Genomic DNA, 25,307 nt, shown 5'->3' with positions numbered 1-25,307 from the left:
AGTAGTTGTAGCACACGGGCTCTAGAGCATGTGGGCTTCAGTAGTTGTGGCGCATGGGCTCTAGGGTGCGCAGGCTTCAGTAGTTGTGGCCTGTGGGCTCAGTAGTTGTGGCTCTTGGGCTCTAGAGTGAAGGCTCAGTAGTTGTGGCACACTGGCTTAGTTGCTCATGGCATGTGGGATCTTCCTGGACCAGGGATCGAACCCATGTCCCCTGCATTGGCAGGCGGATTCTTAACCACTCTACCACCAGGGAGGTCCCATGTTTTGTTTATCCATTCATCTGTCAGTGGACACTTGGGTTGCGCCTCTGTGTCTTGGCTATCGTGAATAATGCTGCTGCAAACACGGGTGTGTGAATATTTCTTTTTGACCCTGTTTTCAGTTCTTTTGGGTTTATACCCAGAATTGCTGGATCATATGATAATTCTATTTTTAATTTTTTGAGGAACTGCTAGACTGTTTTCCATAGCATCTGTACCATTTTATGTTCCCACCAACATGCACAAGGATTCCAACTTTCCACATCCTCAACAACACTTGTTATATTCTAGATTTTTTGATAGTAGCCATTCTGTCGCATATGAGGTGATATCTTACTATAATTTTCATTTGCATTTATCTGAGGATTAGTGATGTTAAACATCTTTTCACATGCTTGTTGGCCATTTGTGTATCTATGGGAAAATGTCTATTCAAGTTCTTTGCTCTTTTTTTTTTTTTTTTTGTGGTATGCGGGCCTCTCACTGTTGTGGCCTCTCCCGTTGCGGAGCACAGGCTCCGGACGCGCAGGCTCAGCGGCCATGGCTCACGGACCCAGCCACTCCGCGGCATGTGGGATCCTCCCAGATGAGGGCACGAACCCATGTCCCCTGCATCGGCAGGAGGACTCTCAACCACTGCGCCACCAGGGAAGCCCTTCTTTGTGTTTTTTGGGTATAAGTTCTTTCTCAGATATGTGCTTTGCAAATGTTTTCTCCCAGTCTGTGGCATGTCTTTTTATTTTCTTAACAGTGTCTTTTGCAGACCAGTAGTTTATAATTTTAATGAAGTCCCGTTTATCAGTTTTTTCTTTCATAGGTCACACTTTTGGTATTGTATCTAATAGGTCATTGCCAAACCCAAGGTCACCTAGGTTTTCTCGTATGCTATCTTCTAGAGGTTTTATAATAAAGTTTTGTGTTTTTATGTTTAAGACTATGATCCATTTTTAGTTGATTTTTGCGAAAGATGTAAAGTCTATGTCTAGATTCATTTCTTTGCATGTGGATGCCCAGTTGTTCCAGCACCATTTGTTGAAAAGACTGTCTTTGCTCCATGTTATTGCCTTTGCACCCTTGTCGAAGATCAGCTGGCTATAGTTAAGGGGGTCTTTCTCTGGGCTCTTTGTTCTGTTCCATTGATCTATTTGTCTATCCTTGTGCAGATCCACACCGTCCTGATAACTCTAGCTTTAGAATATAGCTGGGAAGCAGCAGTCCTCCACCTTTGTTCTTCTCCTTTATTTTGTGTTGACCATTCTGAGTCTTTTTCCTTTCCACATAAGCTTCATAATCAGTTTGTCGATATTCACAAAACTTGTTGGGATGGTCATTGGGATTGTATTGAATCTATAAGTCAAGTTGGGAAGAGCTGATATCTTGACAATATTGAATATTCCTAACTGTGAACATGGAATATCTCTCTGTTTGTTTAGTTCTGTGATTTTTCTTTTAGCGGTTTTGTAGTATTCCTCATGTAGATCTTATACGTATTTTGTTAGTTTGTTTTTTTTGTTGTTGTTTGTTTGTTTGTTTTTTGGCTGCGCCGCGTGGCATGCAGGGTCTTGGTTCCCTGACCAGGGATTGAACCTGCACCCCCTGCAGTGGAAGCATGGAGTCTTAACCACTGGACCACCAGGAAAGTCCCATTTTGTTAGATTTCTAGCTAAGTATTTCAGTTTTCGGGGGTGCTGATGTAAATGGTATTGTGCTTTTAATTTCAAATTCCAGTTGTTCATTGCTGGTTGATTGTTTTTTGAAATAAGAAGATATGAATCTGGGCTGATTGGAAAAAAGTGGAGCTGTGCTAAGATATAAAAAGGAAAAGCTGATCACCCCTCACCTGCCTCACCACAGGTGCCAGCATTAAAACACAGCCCGTGCCTGTCAAGACCTTTCTCCTTACTCAGCAGACTTGCAAAACATACAGGAATGTGGTCAGACAAATGGAGTTTTTTACTTTTACCACAGTAGAATCACACCACACCACGTAACTCTGCATTTTCCTTTTTGCAGTTAACAATTTATCATGGCCAAGCCTGTAAATAGTCAACGGATACAGATTCCGCCTCCTCTCCCCCAGTTCTTTATGCATGTACATTTATGTACACTTTCACACTCACACACGCAGAAAGATTATTCCACAGAAAGAAAGCTGTTTATATAAGGTATGGGCATTTTGTTTTGTTTTGTTTTGTTTCTTTTTTCGTCTGTTCCCATCCCCACCCTCAGTCAGGTATTCTGAACCAGTAACTGCGTGCTGAGTGATGGATGGATGTGCAAGCTTGCCGTCCTGGTTAGACGCCAAGTTAAGTGTAGAAATGATGTTGTCCTGTGAGCCCCTCTAGGCTGGGCTGAGCACAGGGCTGGACACACGTGTAGTGGCTGATGACCTAGAGTTTGATTCTGGTCCTCAGTTTCTCCATCTGTGAAGGGGTCATGGTGTTAGAATGGCTTCATAAGGTGGTTGGAAAGATAGGGTGAGATCATGCATGTCACAAAATAGGTGCTCAGGAAATGTGAACTCTTGTCACAGTTTTTGTTGTGGGTGACTGTGGCTGGAAAGGGGGCCTGCCCCCTGCTGTGAGAAGGAGGAACTGGGCTGGGGAGGGGTCGCCTGGTGCCTGATGCTCAACCTGTGTACTGGGTGTGGGACCATCAGAGCCTAGGGGTGGGGGAGATAGGCCCCCTCCCAGAAGACCTCCCCTGCCTGATTGTGCTGTTTTCTCCTCTCTGCTTTTCCAGGACAAGCAGTTGCGCATCTTTGACCCCAGAGCCAAGCCCGAGGCCTCCCAGGTGAGTTGTGTGGGCAGCGGAGCTGGATTGAGGCCCCAGCGGCTCCAGCAGGCGCGGGCAAGGGCAGCTCAGCCTCTGGCACACAGATTCTGCCATGCCCCATGCCCCTGGCTGAGGCCTGGTGGGTACGTGGGGGTCACCTGGGAGGTGGCTCGAAGCTCTTTCTGGGAAGCATGTTCTGGGTCTTGGGAGGATCCAGCTTTGATCACAGGGTGGGGGCAGCCAGGCTGCCCACAGGCCTTTGGTGGAAGCATCCTGTGGCTTCAGGAAGCTAATTTGAGATTCCAACTTCCTCTCCTTTGAAACCCCCATCCCTAGTCACCTTTCCTGGTAACTGTCAGCGGAGGCCAGCCACAGAGGAGCCAAGAAGACCCAGCCCCCACCCTCTGCACCCCTCCAGGCCCTGGTGCTGGGGGGCCTGCCTGATCTGTGGGCCCCGGGCGCTGAGCGGGTTCAGTTTGTGTCTGGCTGTGCATGGGTGCATGTGGCCCTTCGAGTTCCAAACGAGGAGGCCTGGCGATGGGTTCATGCTGCAGGCATTGAGCCACTGGGGACTCGTTCATTCATTTGAGAACAACTTGGTGCCAGGCACATGATGTTCTGTGGTGAACAAGACAGACACGGGGCAATTGCTGGGGGGCTCCTCTTGCTGGAGTGATTTAGTGCTTCCCTGAGGAGTTGGCTTGGGGCTGAGGCCTGAGTGCTGCTGTGGACGGCCTGGGGCGGGCTGAGCTTGTCCTAGGAGCCTGAGTCAGGGGCTTGTCACCTGTGTTTTGGGAGCCATTAGAGTTATAAGCCAACAATGAAATGAGCAGATTTACATTTTAAAAAATTCTTCTAGAAGCTGAGGAGCCTTCTTTCCTGAGGAAGGTGCAGTTCAGGGTTCTGCTGCCAGCTTGTGGGCAGAGCTCCCCAGCGAGGCCCCAGGCCCAGCAGAGATGCCTCATCTCCATTTCTAGGACTTGTTCCCCACCCGGGGTCAAGGGTAATCCACCAGTCTAAACCCAAGCAGTAGTAGCGTACACACACACACACACACACACACACTCTCTCTCTCTCTCTCTCTCTCTCTCTCTCTCTCTCTCTCTCTTTCTCCCTCTCTCCCTCTCTCCCTCTCTCCCTCTCTCCCTCTCTCCCTCTCTCCCTCTCTCCCTCTCTCCCTCTCTCCTTCTTGCCCTCTCTCCCTCTCTCCCTCTCTCCCTCTCTCCCTCTCTCCCTCTCTCCCTCTCTCCCTCTCTCCCTCTCTCCCTCTCCCTCTCCCTCTCTCTCTCTCTCTCTCTCTCTCTCTCTCTCTCTCTCTCGCTCTCGCTCTCGCTCTCTCTCTCTCTCCCCCTTTCATACAGCCAACTGCAGCTCTTTCCCAGGGCAGTGCAGTCAGCTCCACCTCTGACTGGCCGAAGACCAAGAGGAGGCCCCATCCTGGCAGGTGAACCAAGCCCAGCAGAAGTGGCTTTAGCTCCACCCTGGCCCTGCTTCCTCGAGTCTGGGTCTTGGTTCCTTGGTCTCCTCGCCCCTTGGCTGTGGTGGAGCTGTGTGAACCTCAGGGCAGCGTGAGCAGTGGGCCTCACTGTAGCTTTCTGTGCTAAATAACCTTCAGTCTTTGCCTGGAAAGGGGCCCCAGGCTCAGCTCGAGGAGGGAGACTGATGCCCTCTCCGTGCAGCTGTCTCAGGTCACCCTCTCCTCCCCAGGGTCCAGGCCACAGCGCCCGGCACCTCCATTCCTGCTCCAGCTGGGCAGTGCCTCTGGCCAGCTCATCCAGCTGAACCCTTTTCTCCTTTCTCTCCTCCTCCTCCAGCAGCGGGGGGCAGTCACGGTGCTGAGGTAGAGATGCAGTGGCTGCTGTCCAAGGGCTCCAAGTTCAGAGAAGAGGGAGGGAGCCCCCCAGAAGGGGGTTTCTGGGCCGAGGAGACCCGGGAAGAGCGTGGGTGGCTCCCACCCCCTCCTAGCTTCTGGGACAGTGCCTGTGCTTGGTTGCTTGTGCGGGGGCAGCAGGACCTGGAATGCTGCCCTCTGCCTGGCCCTGCCCCCCACTTCCGCCAGGGCATCTGGCCCACACCTGGCTTCTATTAAGAAAACTGCTGCTGGCAGCCAGGGTCGGTGTGAGCCGAGGGGCCAGCTCGGGGGAGAGGCCTTCTGGGAGTGCCTTCTCCTGAGATCTTCCTTCCGCATTGGAGGGGGTACAGGTGGGGGTTGGGGAAGAAGGCACTGCCCTCCCTCCAGCTTCTGTCCTCCCTGCCCCACTGGCTGTCCCCATGGCCTGGAGGCTGGGCAGGGAGGCCTGGGGACACCTCCCTCCACTGTCATTTTTGGGCCCTGCCTCTGGAGACTGGAGCTTGGAGCAGGGGATGCTTGGGCGGCTCCCTCCTGTTCACACCCTCTGCTTTGTTTTTAGGTTGCATTTATGACGGATTATTATGTCCCAGGCTCTTGTCACGCACAACCTCCTTCCACTCTCCAGACCGTCCTGTAAAGTCAGTCCTTTGGTCATTTTTTCCCCAGGGTTACACAGCTGAGTGGCAGAGGCAGGTTCGGTCCATCTGACTCCAGAGCCCCAGGCCTCTCCTGCCCCTTCACTGTGCCATAGCCCCAGTGAGGGTGGCCGGGGCCCTGAAGCCATGGCCGTGCCAGGGAAGTAGAAGCCACAGCTGAGGGGGTACCCAGGGATGGTGAGCTTCGACAGGCTGGTCCAGGGCAGGAGGGGGCCAGAGGACCTCTGGCGTGGACAGGCAGAACTGCTCCTTCCGACCACCCCGTGTCAGGCAGGCCTGGGGGGCCAGCATCTGCAGCCCAGTTCTGAGCCTGTCTGAGGAGGGGTGTGGGTGAGTGATGGGAGTCTTACCACCGGGGAAGGTCCCCTCACCCTAGGAAGGAGCCCAGGGCCGCTCTTCCAGTTGCCCTGCCCCACACAGGAAGCGTTGCTGTGGCGACAGAGAGGGGGATTTGGCTTCACTGCAGCTGGAATGCTGGGTATGCGCCTGCTACTGGCGCCCCTGTACTGGGCAGGCGTGGCCTGGTGTCAGCCGCTCCTGTTCTCTCCTTGGGGCCAGGTGTGGGAGAGACATGGGGTTACCAAGGGGCTTCTCCACAAGCAGGACACCTAGCTGCCTGTAAAAGGGAAACCCCAAGGCCTGGCCTGCAGGCTCGGGGTCACCATCAGTGGCTTCCTATGACAGGGCTCAGGTTCGGGTGGCAGGGTGCCTGGGTCCCAACTGCAGCCTCCCCTCTACCCCAGGAGAATGAGAATCCGGGGATTTGGAGGGAGGGCTCCTCCTCCCCAAGTCCCACTGAGGTCAGCAAAGAACTTGCCATTTTTGAAATTGAAAGTCACTCCAGTGATCTGGGTGTAGAGGATTGGGGAGGGGGTCCTTGGCCTCCCCTCCAAGTTGCTGGGGCTTCCTCTGGCCCCCGGGACAGACTGAGCTGGGTGTGCCCATGGTGGGTGTACTGGGCTCAGCCTAAGCTCTGACCTCATCTCCACTTCCTGGGTGCCGTGTCCTCTGAGACCCGAGGTGAGAGTGGAGAGCTGTGGGGCGAGCAGGACTCACCAGCCCACAATGCCCTGCCCATCACTGCCTGGTTCCCCCAGTGTGAACTCATCCAGGGAGGATTGCTGGAGACCCGAGGTGCCTGGGGGCAGCCAGCATCCTGGGCTCCTCCTGGTCTGGGCTCTGCTGCCTTCTGGCTATGCCTGTCTCCTTGCCTGTCCTCCATCAGCTCCTCTTTTGCAGACAGAGAACAGTAACGGTTGGTGCGGGTGGCTGTTCTGCTGGGTGACTTGGGGCAGATGGCTTCCTCTCTCTGGGCCTCTGGTTTCTCTGTGTGTGAAATAGGAAGGTGGAGACACGGGCCAAGGAATGTTCCATCCAATCCTGTGCCTCTGGATGAAAAACGCTCCCTTGCTGTCCACAGGCCCTGTAGACCCTGAACCGCCTCCTCCTCTCCCCCAACCCCGCTGCCAGCTGTGCTGGCCTCTTCGCTGTCTGAGACCCCGACTCTTCACAGATGCAGGTCCCTACCGTTGGCTCACGCCTGCCAATCCTTCACATCTTAAGTGTGACATTAAATCCACTGCCCTCAATTATACTCTATTGTACCCTGTGACCATGCTTCTAAAAAATGCACATTGGGCTTCCCTGGTGGCGCAGTGGTTGAGAATCCGCCTGCCGATGCAGGAGACACGGGTTCGTGCCCTGGTCCGGGAAGATCCCACATGCCGCGGAGCAACTAAGCCCGTGAGCCGTGGCCGCTAGGCCTGCGCGTCCGGAGCCTGTGCTCCGCAACGGGAGAGGCCACAACAGTGAGAGGCCCGCATAACGCAAAAAAAATAAAAATTAAAATTAAAAATGCACATTGATGTATGCCGGGCACAACAGTGAGCGCTTCACCCTCCACAGTGGGTCCGTCATGGTGCTCTTTGTGTGGGTCAGGACACTGAGGCACATCCTGGGACGAGGCTGTTGGCGGCTTGCCTTTCACCCAGCTAGTCTGACTCCAAAGCTCGCGCCCCTAACCTCCCACTTACAGCAACTCACTGACATAGTTATTTCTGTTTGGTTCACATCTGCCTTTCAACCTGCATGTTCTATGAGTTTGCGGACCCTTTCTGTTTTGTTGACGATGTCCCCAGTGCCTAGTGTCATGTGCAGCTCGAATATTCATATTATGAAAGAACAAGCAAGTGAGCAGCCCTGCTTCACCCAGGACGTGACCGTCCATCTGAGATGTGTCTGGCCCCACTGCCAGCTCCCAGCACAGTACCTGGCCAGGAGGAGGCCTGCACGGCTGTTGACTGAATGAATGGTGTGCTAACGTGGTGCGAGCCGTCTGGTGCTCCTTACGTGGGATGTTTGCACACCGATGAGAGGGCGAGAGCCCATGTGACACTTCTGATTGACCTTGGGGTGTTGGTGGCGGAGCTGACCCTTGCCCTGACCCCACAGCCCCTCTTGCATAAAGAGAGAGATGTTGGGCCCTAGTTCTCAGGCTCCAGCCCTGACTTCCTGTGCCGACTACAGCCGGGTGGGAAGGAAGCAGTGAGAAAAGCCCCTTGAACGACACAGAGCCGTTTCCGATGGTCTCCCACACTGGGGTCGGCTTCCGCGGGCTGGGGAGGGGGCGTGGGGCCAGCTCCTCACAGCCGCCTGCCTCCCTCATTCATTCCCAAGGAGATCGTGGGAAGCTGGGAGGAAGCTGGCCACAGTTTGGGGTGAGCTAATTTTGGTAACAGGGTCTTTGGTCTCAGGCTCCAGGGGCCAGGGTGACTGAGAGGGAGCTGTTTGCATTTCCTCTGGCCCCCTCAGCTCCCTCCTGCTTGGGCCCGGGGGACAGGGCCGCCTGCGGTTTGAACTTGTCTCTCCTCCCTGGGGCCCAGCAAACCTTCCTGCTGGCAGCTCCAGCACCACGGGAGGGCCAAGAGGGGCACTCTTCTGCCCTCTCCAGGGACTGTTCCCCATGCTTGGCGCCAGGCCCTCTCCCCGGCCCCCTGGCAGCGTCAAGAGGCAGCAGTAATACTCGTAATCCCTCGATTTGCATGGCGCTTTGTGGCCGCCCGTTCCTATCACATGTGGTCTCAGTTGATCCTCGCGACAGTCCTGGGAAGTAGGCAGCCCAGGCCACGAGCAAGGAAAGTGAAGTTCCGAGAGGGCGCTGGGGTCCTCAGAGCCCGAGGATGATGACCGGCAGCCAAGTGCCTCCCCCGGACACCTGCAGAGGCAAGGACGTGCCACTGTCCTGAGCCCCATCACTGTGGCAAGAGGGGCCTGGCCATGAGCAGAGCAGCCCGACAGGCCCCTTACAAGGAGGGAGACTGAGCCCAAGCTTGGTGGCCAAGTAGGCCCTCTGGGTGCAGAGCTATCACCAGCTGGCCCCTCCTGCCCTCTGGAGGACTCTCAGGTGGGTGGTCCCCCCCGAGGAGGCCCCCAAGGCTCAACTCAGTGCCATCTTTTTCCTCCTCCAGAGCACGTGGGCCCATGAGAGCAGCAGGGATGGCCGGCTGGTGTGGACAGGCACCCAGGAACACCTTGTGTCCACCGGCTTCAACAAGGTAGGGCTCCTCCCGGAGGAGTAGGGCATCCACACCAAGAGGGCGGGGATGAGGCCCACTGGGAGGGGGGTGCTGGGGCCAGCTCCAGACCCGTCCATATACGGCCCTGTGTGCAGCCGGGTCTCAGAGCCCCAGGGGACCAACGGCTGCTGAAAACTGGCAGATTCCATCTGCAATAGCTAAGCCTGACCCTGGGAACTGCGGTGCCCCCCCCCCCCCCCCAGGGACCAGAGTCCACAGAGGAACCGCCCCTTGTCTCTTGTCACCTAAGGGTTCTTAAAGGGGCAGGACATGAAAACCCAAACTCTCCCTCCCTGGCATGACTCACCACCACCCCCACCCCGAATGCTCTGCTCTGGGGCAAGTGCTCCCGTGCCAGGCTGTGTCCTTAGTCCCTGGGTTCTGGGCTGGGCCCCTCTGAGCCCCTCTCTGCCCCCTCTCTGCAGATGCGTGAGCGTGAAGTGAAGCTCTGGGACACCCGGCTCTTCTCTAGTGCCCACACCTCCCTCACCCTGGACACCTCTCCCAGGTAGGAGTGGCTGGCGTGTTGGGATGACTGGGGGCACTGAGGACCCAGTGATGTCTGTAAGTGCACACTGCTGGTTGTGGGGCAGGCCTCTGCCCGGGGGCTCGTGCTGGTATGTTTTGGCATTTGGGGAGGGGACTGTGACTCAGCGGTGCAGGGACAGGGGCTCTGGGGATGTGCTTGATTTTGCTGTGAGTGTTCTGGTGGAGCCAAAGACTGAAGAAACTGAGGCTACGATCATGAGGTGGCCGGGGCGTGATGTGGGGTCAGGTGGGCTGGCAGGCCTCGGACCCGCAGTTTCTGTGAGACCTCAGCCCTGGCCACGTGCTTGTCACTGGTGGTCCTGGGTGGGTTGGGGGGGTGCAGGCAACCTGGAGGTACAAGTGCACCTCGTCCTTCCACCCTCCTGGAAGCGTGTGCAAGAGGGTTTATGGTGGTGCCCCATGGGGTTCTGGCCCAGCCAGCTCTGTGCAGGGATAATCCACACACCAGGAGGCCTGCTGAGGAGATGAGGTACAGGAGGCTGGAGGACCAGCCAGGCTGGCGCAGGAGGCGGTGGGACCTGGTCCCTGTTCAGCTGTGACTCTCGGGGTGGCTTGCTGAACCCCCCACCCAGGCAGGGACCTGGGAGGTCAGAGCCAGGATGAGGCCTTGGTCCTTGGATATCCATTCAGCCCCTTCCTCTTCCATTTTACAACTAGGGAAACTGAGTCATAGAGGGCATGGTGACCTGTCCAGGCTCTGGGAGCAGTGAGGGCTGTGTCTGGGGCACGCAGGGCTGAGTGCCGTAAGAGCTCCTGCCAGGGCGACCCCGCTGAGAGCCCCCAGAGAAGGGGAAACCATCAGGGTGGCACTCCCATCCTGTCTCACAACCCAGGAAAGGCTGGGGTGCTGGAAAGGCCCAATTTGCAGATGAGGGAGGCAAGGCTGAGTGAGATCCCATACCAGTAGGTGTGAGGCCTCTGTCTGCTCTTGGCCCTGGGGATACAGCAGGGTGTTACCAGGGCCCCCCTGCGCTGGAGGAATCAGGGCCCCCAGGCCTTCTGGCTTCATGTCCAGCAAGCCCTCCCCCAGCCCTCGTGCTGCACTGATATCTTGTCCTCCACGCCTACCCAGGCCAGACAGCCCCTTCCCTATGGGGCCCCCCAGCAGAGGGAGGGAACTGGCCCAGCCTGGAAAAGGGAGCCAGCACTACCATCAAGTGCTCCTCTCCCCACCACTTCCTGCCTTCCAGGCTCCGCCCCAGTCTGTGCCTCCCCCCCCCACCCTGAGGAGCAGCCCCTGCCCAGCCCCAGTGTGGCCCCTGGGGGAGTTAACGATGCCCAGACCCCATGGTGCCACTGGCCAAGGCTGACCCTGTAATTATAGCAGTTAAGAATAGCCTCGCAGGGCCAGCAAGGCCTGGAATTTCTCAAATCACTCCCAGATGGGCGGCCAGGCCAGTGTCCCGCCCCCTTCATCCCCCAGTCCTGGCCACTGCCCCACTGGGCCCACGCCCTTGGCAAAGGAGCTGGGACTCTCCAGCCCTCTACAAAGCTGGTGGACGCCAGGGATGCGTGCTCCAGGCTGGCCTGAGAGGTGGTGGGTCCCCTGCCCCCAGGCTCCTCAGAACCCCTCAGGAGCCCCCTGGGATGTCGGGGGCTGCTGAGTGAACTGGACTGAAGGTAGGAAGTGTGCAGGGTGTCAGCTGTGGGCACGGCATGGGTCTCCACCGCACCCGCTCAGTTTCTTTTCTATTTTACAGATTTTCCTTCTCCATTTGGGCAGAACAGTATGAGCTCTTATAAGAGCTATAGGGGGCCAGGGGTCAGGCACATGCCCCTTCCCATCCTCTCCCAGGGAGGACCCAGGGCCCTACCCTTCCAGGGGCCTCTGTCTCTGCTCCCATCTATGCCCTTCCCCTGCTCATCTGTGTTGTTTGTGGAGTGTACCTCCCCACGTGGGAAGCGCAGGGCAGCAGGTCCTATCTGTAAAGCTGGGCTCGGGCGGCAGGTCCAGAGATGGCTGCCCTGTACTTCCTGTGCTGGGTGGAGGTGGGGGGTTACCGGCAGGGCCTGGGCTAACGGAGCAGCTCATGCTCCAGTCCGGGAGATGCAGAAACACCACCTGTCTCGGGTGCCCTGCTCCTGGGCTAGGTGAATGGTCAACAGTATCGGCCCTGAGCTGAAGGCAGATGGAGATTTTTCTCCACATGTTACCAAAGAATAAAAGCTGAAGCCGGAGAAATCGATCTTCTCTTGAGGTCGCCTTGGCAGCAAGCCTCACAGGGTGGAGGCTGGGAGTCTGCTCTGCTTCTTCACACTGAGGTGTCCACCTCTGGCCAGGGGCACCAGCCCTGCATCCCAGTGAGTTCCCTGGAGGTTGGGAGCCCCCTCCCTGCCTGCCTTCTGTGGCTCTCAGTAGCCCCTCCCCTCTCCTGGAGGGCCAAGCCCTCCCACCAAGGCTGGTACCCCCACCTCCTGGGCCAGGGAGCAGGTGTTGCGATCCGTCCCTTCCTGCTGTGAGCAAGCTGCTGTCTCACCGTTCCCGGCCTGTGATTCTCTTCTGTAGAGGGATTGCTGGACCTGAAATGGGAGCATGTGTAGCGCGCATGGCACAGGGCCTGTGGCAGCAAGGACCCAGCAGTTGGGGGCTGGTGTTTCCCCACAGCAGGATCACCCTGAGTAGTGGCTGTATCTTGGCTCGGTCCCCAACTCATTCCCTGGCCCTCTTTTCGTCTCCCGGCCCCTCATCTGATGGGATGCCCGAAGACCTTTTCTGGGAGGGCTGGTGTGAGTGCTCAGGCCCCTTTCTGTGGGCCCCACCACTCACCCCGCCCCTGCGGCCCCACTAGCCAGGTTTAGCTTTGCAGCGAAAACATTCATTCAGCAGCCACTGTGTTTAGCAGCAGCCCATAGGCCCACAATGGCCCCTTTGACGGGGCCGCCGAAGGGGAAGGCAGGCCTCGCCAGAGCCATTCCCCTAATGGGACCCAGGCCCATAGGAAATCCACCTGGGCTGCTGCCTCCGCCGCCTCAGGAAGAAGGGGCCCCACCCAGGCCCGCTGCCACCACTCTCTGCCCACCACGACCCGCCTCCTCCCTTTTCATGCCAGAACCCTCAGCAGCCGATAATTGAATCCAGAGCCTCGTGTGGCCGGGCCTGACTCTGCACTGACATCAGCGCCCAGAACTGCAGGGCCTGCTCCCCAGGCCTTGCTGGGCTGCCTCCTTCCCGCCAGGGTGAGGCTGGGGGCCAGGGGCCATGACCCATGCAGGGAGATGGGCATGGGGCTGCAGGGAGGCTTGCTCTAGCCTTTGCAGGGCCTCTCTATGGCCCCAGGGGCACCTCCCTTCCTGCCAGAGGGTAATAGGAAAAGGTGCTGGGCGCATGTGTCTGTCACTGTTCTTAAGCTCCCAGGACCTGGTCCAGGCCAGGGCTGTGCATAGCATCCCTGGGGGCCCTGCCCCCACCTTGGCCTGTGGCTTCCTGGAAAACACTCCTACTTCTGAGGTTTCTGGAAAGCCTGGGTACTTTACGCAAGTGCAGAGAGTAAAGGCATCACAGGGCCACCTGCCCCTAACAGCCCTGGCTCGGTCCCTGCCTCCTCACCCAGCAAAGAGTTCCTGCCATTCAGGATCTGTGCTGCTCCTCTACCAAGGCCCCGTCTCTGTAGCTAGAGCAGGAGGCTGGGAGCAAGGTCTCCCAGCCTGAGCCCATGCAGAGGGGCAACAGGACTGCAGGAAGGGCTGGGCCATGTGTGCCATCTGGTCCAGGACCATCCATGAGGGCCTGGCAGGACATGGCTCAAGGCACCTCCTCCACAGAGGAAGGCAGGCGGTGAACTGCTCATCAGACCCATCTCTGAGATGACCCTTGGGGGTCATCTTGGCCTGCGTCTGCCATGAGCATCTCCCCAGCCTCTCCCAGGAGCCCTGCAGCTCCTGCTGGCAGAAGACTGGGCCTGGGAAGGGTGAGGCTGCCCTAACCGTTCCTCTGCCTGGAGGTTGAAGTGGCCCTTTTCCTATCTCTGCTCCCTCCTGGTTCCCAGTCTCACTGGGAGGCTGGTCTGGGCACCTCAGTCGAGTGGACTGAGCAGACACAACCCAGGGCAGGACAGCCTAGGGCATGCTGACTAGGGCCTGGTGCCCGCTGGGGAGAGGGGTCCCTGCCCCCAGCTTCCCCACAGAGAGGGCTGGCCATTTAGGCCGACCCTGCCCTGCGAGTCCCCACCCTCCCTCCGTCCAGCCCAGGTACCCTGGGGCCATACCTGAGAAACATGCTTGTTTCTTTTCATCTTTTATTTTTCTTACAAAAGGCTTTCATATCATCATTTGTCTTATAAAAACCAAAGTCTTTGTCTCTGAGTTTGAAAAACATTTTCCCAAAATAAATGGGAAAGGATCTTTTATAAATATATTTTAAAAAACAAAAGCAAAACTTGTTCCTAAAGCATCTTTCTTTCCAGTTTCTTTTGTTCCTTCACTTTCTGGGGCTGAGGCAGGGTCACCCACACCATCCCCAGTCCCACTCTCCCTCTGCTCTCTTTTCTGGGGGCTTCCTTCACTGGCCCCCAGAGTCTCCTTGGGGTGGGGGGCTTGGCATCCTCGGGCCTGTGTTACCAGCACACGGCAGGGCCCGCCCCACCCCAGAGGTTGCATGTTGCAGAAGACGGGAACGACGCCATCCTCTAGGCACTCGAGCGGTGGGGGGGACCTTAGGGGTTATCACCTGGGTCCCAGCGTCTTACAGATGAGGAGACCAAGGTCCAGAGAGGGGCAGGGACTTGCTGTGGTCACACAGCCCAGGTCCTGACATGTCCTCATCGTACGGATCTGAGAATTTCCATGATCTGGCAGCAAGAGGGCCCTGGCCAGTCCCAGTGGGGCCGAGAGCCTGGCCTTGGCCGTCCATCACTCCCAGGCTTAGATGTAGGGCTTAGCTGGGAGGGGCCCCTGGGGACCGGGCCCCGAGTAGCCCATGAGCGGCACCTCACACTCAGGCCCGCCAGGCGGGGCCTCCCCACCACCCTCAGTTGCCTTGGGGCCTGGCTCCAAGGGGGCCTTCACCCCCTCCAGCTCCAGGGGCCCGGCCCCTGGCCCCACCTGCCCTTTGCCCTGAGCCACAGCTGCCGCGGCCCGCCCCCTCCGCACACAGAAGGCCGCCCCAACAGCAGCCAGCACGGCCAGGAGCACAGCGGCCAGGGCGGGCGCAATCAGGAGTGGCAGGTTGCCCTCTCGGGCCTGGGTGACTGGGGCGTGGTTGGAGCGGACTGCCGGGGGCGTGCGGGCCTCCCCACAGGCCTCCTCGCTCTCAGGCACCCTCCCGGCCCCCAGGGGCCGGACGCAGATGGAGTAGGTGGCGTTGGGCCGCAGCTGGGTGACCGTGTACTCTGTGAGTGAGGCTGGCAGCCGCAGCGTCACCGGCCGTTTGTCGGGACCCGACAGGTTGCGGTAGGTGAGGCGGAGGCTCCTGAGCTGCACGGTGCTGCCCTGCAGGTAGCGCTGCAGTCCCACCCGCAGGGAGGTGGGGCTGGCGGGCTCAATGCCGAGGGGCAGGGGCTGGGGTGGCCGCATGGTGGCCGGGGAAGGGCTGGGCCTTGGCCCTGGCCTCACTCGGCTCTCACAGTACAGGCCCGTGAAGCCCTCAGGACACAAGCACTCCAGGTGGCCCCGCGCCCCCAGGTGGCAGGTGCCCCCACTGAGGCAGATGGATGCCGGGCAGTCCCGGGGCTGGGGGGCAGGACCCATGGTGGGCGGGGCAGGGGGCGGTCGGCTCAGGGCCTCAGTGGTCGGCTCCGTGGGGCTGAGCCAGGTGGGAGCCATGCTGGAAGGTGGGGCTGTGGGCACCCACACCGTGGGCCTCATGGTGGGCACCGTGGCCGTGGTGGTGGTGGCCGGGCAGCCAAAGTCGGCGTAGTCAAGGTCCAGGAGCAGCCGGCCGGCGTTCTTGGGTGGAAAGTGGCAGCGTGTCTCCTCAGGGCTGGCCAGTGCCACGCGGCTCTCCCGCACCCAGGGGCCGAACCAGCTCAAGGGGCACACGCAGTTGAAGGGGTTGCGGGCAGCCGCCAGGAGCCGCAGGCGGGGGAAGAGGACCGAGAGCTCGTGCGGCAGGGCCTGCAGGCTCAGGTTGCTCAGGTCCAGCTCCTGCAGGGCTGCCAGGCCCGCCAGGTCCTCGGGCCTAAGTTGGGCAATGCGGGTGTTGCCCGCCAGCCGCAGGCGCGTCAGGCCCCGCAGGCCCCGGATGGCAGGCGGCGCGAGCTCCAGCTGGTTGTCGGCCACGTCCAGGTCATGGAGGTTGCGCAGGCGGCCAAAGAGCCCCTCGTCCAGCCGCTGCAGCCCCAGGCCGGCCAGCCGCAGCGCCTCCACATTGGCGGTGTCCAGGATGCCGGGCTCCAGGGCTGGGAGGCTGTTGTGGCTGAGGTCGAGCAGCAGCAGGCGCGGCAGGTGCAGCGGGGGCAGCGCCCGCAGCTCGTTGTCCTGCAGCTTGAGCTCCAGTAGGTGGTCGAGCGCGTCGAAGGCGCCGGGCTGGATGTGGTGGATGCGGTTCTTGCCCAGGTAGAGGCGCTCCAGGCGCCGCAGGCCGCGGAAGGTCTCGTTGGTGATTTCCCGAAGCCTATTGGCAGTCAGGTCCAGGTTGCTGAGGTTGACCAGTGGCTGGAAGACCCCACCGGGCAGGCTGGCAATCTGGTTCTGTGACAGGTCCAGGAGCTGCAGACCTGGAAGGCCGGCAAAGCTGCCCGCGTCGAGTGTGGTGATGCCGTTCTCAAAGACGTACAGGCCCACCGTGTCAGGCGGCACGTCGAGAGGCACGGTGGTCCCCTGGCGGGCGGTGCAGAAGACTGTCTGTGGCTGGTTGCACTGGCAGCCAGATGGGCAGCCCTGCACCCTGGGCTCCAGGGCCGGCAGCAGCAGCAGCAGCAGTAGCAACAGGGGCGGGGGTGTCTTGGAGCGCATCTTCTGGTCCCTGGGAGCAGAGAGGAAAGCGGGAGACCGTGAGTCAGGGGCCCCAGGGGACAGCCACTCCAGGAAGGACCGGGAAGGGAATTCCCAGCCCCCTTCTCCACTCCCTGCCCCCAAACCCACCAGCATACAGTAGTTATGAGTCAGGTCCCCAGTGCCCTGGCTGGGTTCCTGTCGCTGCCCCGTCACTTCTTCGCTATGTGACTTTGAGCAATCACATGACCTTGTTAGATATCAGTTGCTACTTCCTGCGCTGACACCAGGGTTCGGTGGGCTGATGCACACAGAGGGGGGGCCTGGCCCCCAAACACTCAGTGACCACAAATAACCCCCTTTTCCTTAACTCCAGCCCTTTGGCCTCTCTGTGGCTCAGAGAGAACACATGGTCAAAAAACATCAGACTCTGTGCCCTCCCCCTAAACCACCCCAAAAATCTCTGATGAGGTGGACAGGGAAGGAGGGAGAATGGTGGGTTCTGGAGCGGCAGCCCCTCCCGCAGCATCTGGGAGAGACCGGGCAGGCAGCTAGCCGAGCACGTAAGTAGAGGAGCTGCCTGCCCTGGGCCACTGGCCGCTGCCGCCGCACTCTGAGTCCTCCGAGTGAGGAGAGACCACAGCATGAAGACTTCACGGGGAAACTCTGGGATCGGTGTTTTTCCACTTGTGAAGTCAGACCTGCCTAGGACATGGCCAGCAGGAGAGTTCCCCGGGGAGGCAGAGGAGGGCTGGAGCCCTTGGCAGGTGTCCCCCTGTGGGAAGCGGGGAGGCAGGGAACCTTGGTGTTCAGATCCCCCATCTCTGAGCCACGATGAAAGAACTAGAGATGAGGGGGCCCCAGCCTCCCTGGGCTGACCCAGGTCTCAGGTTGGGGGACGTTGGTTTTGTGGTGGCCCCGGAGGCAGTGTCAAGCCTGGAAATGCTCCGCAGATTGGATCCTCTATCATTTCTTGGGATCCACTCTAGGCCAAGCCCTGAGCAAGAGGAGCAGCAGCCCTTCCCACATGCCCGCAGCACTGAACGTCTACGGTCTCCTCGTTTAGTCCCCCAGCAGCCACTCCAGGTGGAAGCTGTTTTCCTCACTCCCAGATGACAGGAGAAGAGGCTCCTGGAGGTGCAGTGACTTGCTGCTTCTGCACTGCTGGGAAATCTGAGCCAAAGCCCAGGTCCTTAACCACGTCTAGGTGTGGCTGGGCCTGCCCTCCTGATGTGGGGCCCAGTCCTGCCCAGGTGGGGGGGGCTCCCCCAGCCGCTCCAGGCTCCCACTCATAGCTGGAACTGCCCGAGACAGGATAGGGCCACAGCATGGGCCTCCCTTCACTCAGGCTCCTGCGGGGAGCCCGGGGGCCACCTCAGCAGCAGTCCCCACACTGGTTCCCTAAAGTCCCTGAGAGGCCGGCATGCCTCCCCTCCAGGTGCCTCCTACTCACACAAGGGCCTTTTGTGCTGGGGCTCAGCCCCCCCTTCCCCCATGCTGGCCAGCCATCCAGCCACACAGGTAGCGTGGCCCCCTACGCAGCCCATGTTCTGCCTAATGCCGTCCATTGGACTGCCCCTCCCCAGGGATGTGGGCTTCTGGAATGTGAGGCAGAGGGGCAGGTGGTCCCCAGGAGGCCACTAGGTGTTGGGCCAGCTCTGAGTAAAAGCCCATCACCAGGTTGGGCCTGCCTAGGCCTTGCCCACCTGCAGGGTTCCCTGTGCCCCTCACTAGTTAACACTGATGACTGCCCTTCAGAGGCCAGCTACGGAGGCCTTCCCTGACCCCAGCCAGTGCCACCGCCTCTGCTCTCTAGATTCTGCTGTACCCTCCCTGAGGGGAGGCCCTGTATCCCAGAGCCCATCTTCGCTGAGTGAATGGCAGAGGAGCATCTTGCACTCAGCCTCAGATGAGCCTCATCCAAAACCTGGGAGGCCTTGTGTGCCCCCAGCCCTGCCGGCGCCATTCCCAGACTATGTTTGCTGCACCTGGCCTCCTTCCCTGTGGGGACCCGCTCCACCCTCCCCGACTCAGAAGGCGGTGGGTATGGCCTGGCTTCCAGATGTGGGCGAGCGACCCTCACCCCCTCATGCACGTGGGGGGTGAGCTGCCTCCCCACCAGTTAGCCCTCCTGGCGGGGGTGGGGGTGGCGGGCAGGGTCAGGAAGGGTGCAGCCAGGCTCTGGGGTGGGAGGGGACCTTAACGCTTGGCCAGCCTGGCCACCCCTACAGCTTCAGCTCTCCTGGGCCTTATAAAAGATCACAGTTAAAAGCTCACACTCCAGTCGGGTAGCCCTGGGCCAGGGGCACCCGAACTGTGAGGCCACAGACAGCAGCTTTCTCTCAGTTTCCTCATCTGTCCACCTGGGCATTCCAGAATGGACACCTCCCAGGATTGGGAGCACTTAGCTCCGAGGAGCCAGGCATGTGGTCCTTGGGGGCCTGGGATGCATACTGGGGGGTGTTTCCCATTCTGCATTGAGGAGGGGACCAGCATGGGCTATGAGTTTCACCTGTAGTCTGCTGGCTCTTTAATCAGTAAAGTCATCATGGGAGAGGGAGGCAGGAACACCGGGAGTCTGTCTGGCCGCAGGGGCAATCTGGGTAAGGTGATGGAGAGTGAGGGCTGGGTCAGAACAAGAGCAGCTGGCATTCTGGGCTGGAGAGACCCCAGAAGGCAGCAGCTACCCTGCTTCCAGTCCACAGGATGCAGGGATGAGTGCCTCTGCCTGAGCCCCATTCCACCCGTCCAGCAAGGAGCTGGCACTGGGCCTTGCAAAAATGGCAAGCTGTGGGCTGTCAGCTCTGGGGGGCTCTGCCACCAAGAACAGATCAGAGAGCCCCCAAAGGGGACCCAGAGGGCAATGACTGACTGGAGGGGGCCGGTGACAGGGCAGCAGGAGACCAGCTCTGCAGATCCCTTCTCACCTGTGGGCTTTTTTTTCTTAGCAGCCCTGCTTCACCTTCTGGAGTTGTTCTGAGCACCCAGGGTTGTGGTTCTGTGTTGTTCTGTTTGTTTTAAATGGGGAAGTTCTTTTAACAAGTTCTGGGAGCGATTCCGCCTGTCTGGGTGCGTGCTGGTGTGTGTGTGCACTGGGGGTGGGAGTGTCTCGTTGGGGTCATGGCTGCCCTGGCCCTTGCAATTTCAGCAGCCCTGAAGGACCAGGGGCCTGGGCTTTGATATCTGATCTGCTGACTTGAGGCAGGAAGGTGGGCCCTTTCCCTCTGCAAAGGGTTTGGGGAGTTCTGGAGGTAGCCCTGGGATTTGGGGGGGCCAGTGGAGGCAGGACGGCAGAGTGTCCAGGGCCTCCCCTCCACTTGGATTCTCCTTGGCCTGGCCCCACCACAAGGGCCCTCCAGGGGACAGTGCTGGGATGGGGCTTTGGGGTATGACTGCCTGCATTCGCAGCCTGGCTGCATGACAGCCTGGCCACAGCCCTTCGCCTAAGTTCCCATCTGTGAAGTGGGCGAGGCTGGGTACAGCGCCTGAGTCTCAGGGCTTGTTTAGTTTGTATTTGGAGGACATTCTAGGTGGTCAGTAAACACTACCTACAGAGGGTGTCACCCATAAAACCCGAGTCTTGCCCTCCGCATGCATGGGGTGAGGATGCCATGGTGTGAGAGGGGCTTCACGCAGATTTGGGCACAGACAGGAGGCCCCCTGGGCCCAGGGTGAGGCCTCTACGCAAAGGCTGCCCTCCATCCTCAGGCATGGAAGAACAGGAGAAGCTAGAGAGAGCAGCCTGGGGGGATGGGAGGAAGGTGCCTTTACTTCTAGAAGGGGGTGGGGGGAAGTGAGCTGTCCTTTGGCTGGCAGTTCAGCATGTGACGGGGGAGGAGGGGGAGCAGAAGGAGGGGCTCGGTGAGTAAGGACATCATCATTTCATCTCTTGGGGACCCAGAGTGTCCCCACCGACCCCCAAGTGTGGGACACCTGGAGGCACCCACTCATAGGCCCTGGGTCAGGCAGGGACTGGCGAGTGAGTGGAACCCGGGCCTTCGGGTGACCACATGAGACCTCAGGCTGGAGCATCTCCTGTGCTTGGCCAGTGGGGAACAGGAATGGGCAGACAGAAGCAGGCACACATCCCTTTCCATACACGATGCTGCAGAGTGGGTACAGGGGTCTGGGGCTGCAGATCTGACCCCACGGCTCTGGGCCTCTGGCTCCCAGTGCCGGCTCGCCAGGGTGAAGCACTGCCGGCCAGGCCTGGCAGCAGCCCAGCCCAGGAGTCTGCCAACCCCTCAGGCAGGCGGGACCATGCCGGCAGCCAGGACAGTTGGCTCCAGTTTCGCTGACGTGTCTGAGGAGGCTCCGGGCCCGGGCTGGGTCCAGTCTCCCCATCCCTGGGGAGAAGCAGCCCTTGGCCCAGCAGGTTGGGGTCTCTATCCTGGGCCCTCATGGAAGGGGCCGAGGGGGCTGAGCCTCAGGTTCCTCAGAGATAGCCCTCTTAGGGGGTGGTCCTAGCCCTGCCCTTTGATTAAGCCCTGCCCTTTGACTGGTGGTGGGGGTATCCACCAGTCTTGGCGTCTCTGCTTTACTTACTCCATCACCACCCCCAGCTGGTTCTACTCACGCTATAGATAAGTCCTGACACTCCACACCACGACCTCATCCGGGCTTCCCTTCCGTCTCCCACCTATAGGGCTTCTCAACCCCAGCTGCACATCAAAATCACCAAGAAGCTTTAGAAAGTTCCTGATGCTCACGCCGCACCCTCCCCCAGCCAATTAAATAAGAATTTCTGGGGTGAGACCCAGGCAGAGTTGTGTTTTAGAGAAGCTCCTTGAGTGGGTCTCCTGTGTAGTCAGGCCTCAGATCCTGGGGCAGAATACTGCAAAGGGGGATAGTCTGTACGTCAACCTGTCTCCCTGTCCAGGGAAGAGTCTAGATCCCTGAGCAGGTATGGCCAGCTGGCAGCACCAGAAGAGCAGGAGCTGGACCTCCTCCCCCTTCCCCATTCCATGGCAGGAGCTGCCTGGCCCCAGGTGGGTGTCTTCTGTGGCACTGTGGGTGACTTGGCAGCTGCTAGACCTGTCAGCCCAGGGCAGGGAGACCAGTGACTAAGGCCAGTCCCTGGCTCAAGTGAGCCCTCAGGGTGGCAGGACATGCCTTCTCAGTCAGCAGAGGTACCACTCTGCTGGAAGAGGACACCTGCTGCCCCGGGAGCTATGTGGTGGCTGCAGCCCAACTTGAAATGGGCTGGTCCAGATGCTGCCGTCAGCACATGCAGGTGTGATGCCACTGGGGCTGGGCTCAGACATGGGGCTTGCTCACTGCCCTGTCCCCACCCAGGGCCAAGCACCCATCAACTAAGGCCCTAACTCTGCAATTAACCCTCAATTTGCCAGAGGAAGACCTTAGTCACCAAGGGAGGCCACCAGCCCCAAGCCGGCTGGGCCCAGGCTGTCTGGGGCCTACACAGGGTCTGAGAAGGAGGTAGCCCCAGAGGATACTTGCCCTTCTCATTCCATCATGCCCAGGGTTCTCGGTTACCCTGCAGTGAAGGAGGACCTTCCTGGGGCCTGTGAGCTGATCGGTGGGCAGGTGGGGTTGATTAGGGGAGCCACAAGCCTGCCTCTCACCTCTCATTGCTGCCCACCCAGGCCCAGGGCCAGGGGGGCCCCAGTGGCCACCCCAGCCGCAGCCTCTTCTCAGTACAGGCTAGCTTTCTCCCTCCTTAATTAAATCTCTCAGGCAGCCTCCGAGGAATGTGAGAGCCTTATTGCGTTCCCCGGGAGGAGACGGGTGGGGGCCCTTCCCCACCTTGGAGGAGAACTGGCCCCTCGCCTGTTCCCACTCCCCAATCCTAAGGTGGCCCAAGGGAGTCTGCTCCAGCCTCCTCATACCCAGGGAGGGTGGAATGAGGAAAAGCGGGGGAGGCTGGCCGGCCAGGCGGCCCAGCCAGCTGAGGGAAAGCAATCCGGCTGACTCTGGAATGTGGAAACTGATAAAAGGAAGAAGGCTGAGCCCCCGCCCACCCTCAGCACACCCCTGCCCGCCCCCAAACACAGCCCTGCTCTGGTCACGCGCACGCAGACACATGCCCACGCCAGACACACGCCCACTGGGCTGTGCTTTGAGACACACACACACACACACACACACACACACACACACACACGCCCTCCCCCTTCTCCAAGAACTCTCAAATTCCACAGCAGTGAGGGGAGCTGGTTTTCTTGGCAGTGTGGAGCCTTGGGCTCCCTGGCGCAGGGAGGGGACTCTGAGGGGGGCTCCGGGAGGGATCACTAACCCTGTTAAGTGGCATTGCTGTCCTTCCCATGAGCTCAGGGCCTGCCAGTGGTCAGGGATGCTTCTATGGGCAGAGGCTCACCCAGCCTTCTCTCTGTTCACCAGGGGAACTGGCTGGCTGGCCTACTGAGGTGGGAGCTGCCTCCAGGGCCCAGCTGAGACCCTGCTGTCCTGATCCCAGGAGCTGCTACCCACTTAAAAGCCCCCACAAGGACTCAACTCTCTTTACCTGGGACTTGTCCTAGCTCACCCAGGACTGTAGTGGAGGTGTCAGGAATGGGAGCCAGAAGCTGGACTCATCCCCTGCCCAGGGCATCTCCTTGGGGGCATTTGCCAGAGGGGGCTGCCTGGTGAGAGCACTGGTCTGGGCACTGTCTGAGGGGCTTCTCATGTTGAACCCCTCCTCCTCCATGTCCAGGGTCTGGAGAGAGTGGTGCCATTCCAGCAAATGCCCTGGGACACCAGCCCCCACCTGCCCACTGGTCCCAAGTAGTTGTTTCACTGAAACATGAGGCCAGGGGAGGTGGGGACAGGCAGTGCCCGGGCCCCCAGCCTGGCACACGTGTGCTCATCCTCCCTCCCTGGGCCGGGAGAGGCCAGATAATGGTCTGGAGGGAATCCAGCTGGGCTGCTCATTACCAGAGCCCTCTTCCTGCCTCTGACACTCTGTTTACAGAAGCTCCAGGGGCTGATTCCCCTGGGAGAAGACAGCAAACTCAGGGGACTACTCTCCCATCCCCCACACTGCCTGCCTTAGCCCTGTTGGGCCTTGCCAACAGCTGGGCTCATACTGGACGTCATGGCCCACCAGGCCTGCTGACCCCACTTGGAGGTCACCCGCCCAGGCACCCCTCTTTGCCCCCAACGCCCAAAGTCCAGCCTAGTGGGAAGGGACCTTGAGATTTAGTTCAGTCCCCCAGCCCTAGAAGCTCTTGGTCTGCGGAAGGGGCTCTGGGTCCTGGTGCCACGCTCCAGAGTCTCACCTGCCCTGGTGCAGAAGGCAAGCAGAGGGACCCTCAGGGCCACTTCCTCCTTCCCACCTTTCACACTCCAGCCCTTGGCCCCAGCGGGAGAGGTAGTCAGCTACCCTGGTGTGGTAATCGTTAACAAATGGGAGTGAGGCAGAATGGCTGGCACCAATCAGCTGGCCTGCCAGTGACCACAGGGGACCTCGGCAGCCCTCAGGCTGCAGTGCTGCCAGCCCAGGGACACAAAAGACTAGGCTGGCTCCAGGCCATTGGGTTCACAGCCTGAGCAAAGCCCCTTCCCTGGTAGAGGCAGAGATGGGGCACCCTGATACCTGGAGTACAATCCAGTCAGCCAAGGTCCGTACCCCATTTCAAGGGCTGCATGCCTGTGGGCCCCTTACTCTGCCCTGAGTGACAGAGCCCTCAGGACGGACCCCAGGCCGTCGATCTGCACAGGGGGACAAGGGTTGGGGGTATTCATGCCCAGAACCAGTGTCACTCCAGGAGGTAAAAGTAACCCAAGACTGTGTCTTGGCCATCCCCTCAAAGGGGTTTGTTTCATAAAACTGGTCATGCCGGAGGGCCCAGCCATGGGAGGAGGGAGGGGGTGTTTATTTTGTCTGCTTGCAGCCCCGTGGGCCGGTGAGCCGCGTACTCGCGCGTGCGCGCACCCCGGCCGTGGAGCTGTCGGAGCCCGAGGACTGCCAGATAAGGGGGCGGGCCGGGGGCGCAAGGTGCCCGCCCGCCGTGCGTCCCCGAGTTGGCCCAGGTGATCATGCAGGACTGGGGGCCGCGTGCCCGCCCTGAGTGCGTGTGCGCGGGGTGGGGGTCGAGGGGTTCCGCGCGCGTGATCGGCGCGTGTGCACAGCCCGTCCGCTGTTCCCGCCCGCAGCCCCCCAGCCCGGTAGACACTCACCGGGCGGCAGCGGCTGCGGCGGCGGGAGCCGGGCGGGACGGGCCGCGGCCTCAGTGCTTCCTGGCCCGAAGGCCGGAGGGGTCCTGGGTACTGAGGTCTTGAGGTGCCGAGGCAGCCGCGTCCGCGTCTCCCCGCCCCAAGGCTCGGGCTGCGGAGTCGGCGCGCGGGAGGCGGGTTCCGTCTTAAGAGCCTGGGGGCGGGGCCTCCATGGGAGGGGGCGGGGCTGTTCCCTATTGGCCGAGGCGGGGCCGACAGAGACCCGCCTCCCCTCTGCTGAAAGGGTCATTCGGCCAAGCAGCCTGGTCCTCACCCCGCCAACTCCCGATCAGGCGGGCAGGAGAGATCTTGCTTGGTTCCGTCGGGAGTCAGGAGTCCCGCGGTCCAGTCTGGTCTGACACTAGTTTGTAATATGACCCTGACAGATAACTTTTTTCCTGTGAAAAAGCGGGCGAATAATGAGTGAGACCAAGCATCCCAAACCTGGATGCCTGTGACATACCAGGCAGGTGATAAAAACTCGAGGAACGGACCCCAGAGCCTGTGGAGACCTGGGGAAGGGAGACTGGTGTAAGACTCAGCCGCTATGACCTGTCCCAGTCTGCCAGAGCTTCAGGTTTTTCAGAAGAAACTG

General features: G+C 59.7%; 2 protein-coding genes across 6 annotated transcripts in view; one reads left to right on the top strand and one right to left on the bottom strand.

Moving 5' to 3' along the window:
- Positions 1–25,307, top strand: part of CORO7 (coronin 7) — a 59,783-nt gene that overhangs the window by 19,685 nt on the left and 14,791 nt on the right. For all 5 annotated transcript variants that reach the window (XM_067014244.1, XM_059037426.2, XM_067014247.1 and 2 more), the window contains 3 exons: positions 3,003–3,053; positions 9,011–9,097; positions 9,544–9,626. In XM_067014244.1, coding sequence (XP_066870345.1) covers positions 3,003–3,053; positions 9,011–9,097; positions 9,544–9,626 — 221 coding nt within the window. The remainder of the gene's footprint in view (positions 1–3,002; positions 3,054–9,010; positions 9,098–9,543; positions 9,627–25,307) is intronic.
- VASN (vasorin) lies at positions 13,886–24,834 on the bottom strand. The gene is made up of 2 exons (XM_067012570.1): positions 24,677–24,834; positions 13,886–16,568 (listed from the first exon to the last, which is right to left on the bottom strand). The coding sequence occupies exon 2, from the start codon at positions 16,556–16,558 to the stop codon at positions 14,528–14,530; it is 2,031 nt and encodes a 676-aa protein (XP_066868671.1). The 5' UTR covers positions 16,559–16,568; positions 24,677–24,834; the 3' UTR covers positions 13,886–14,527.

Source organism: Kogia breviceps, chromosome 14 (genome assembly GCF_026419965.1).
Source record: "Kogia breviceps isolate mKogBre1 chromosome 14, mKogBre1 haplotype 1, whole genome shotgun sequence".
NCBI classification, from domain to species: domain Eukaryota; kingdom Metazoa; phylum Chordata; class Mammalia; order Artiodactyla; family Physeteridae; genus Kogia; species Kogia breviceps.
This window is presented reverse-complemented; position numbering and strand designations above follow the sequence as displayed.

Excerpts from the sequence above, each read along its gene's own strand:
- VASN (XM_067012570.1), bottom strand. The coding sequence starts at position 16,558 with ATGCGCTCCAAGACACCCCCGCCCCTGTTGCTACTGCTGCTGCTGCTG.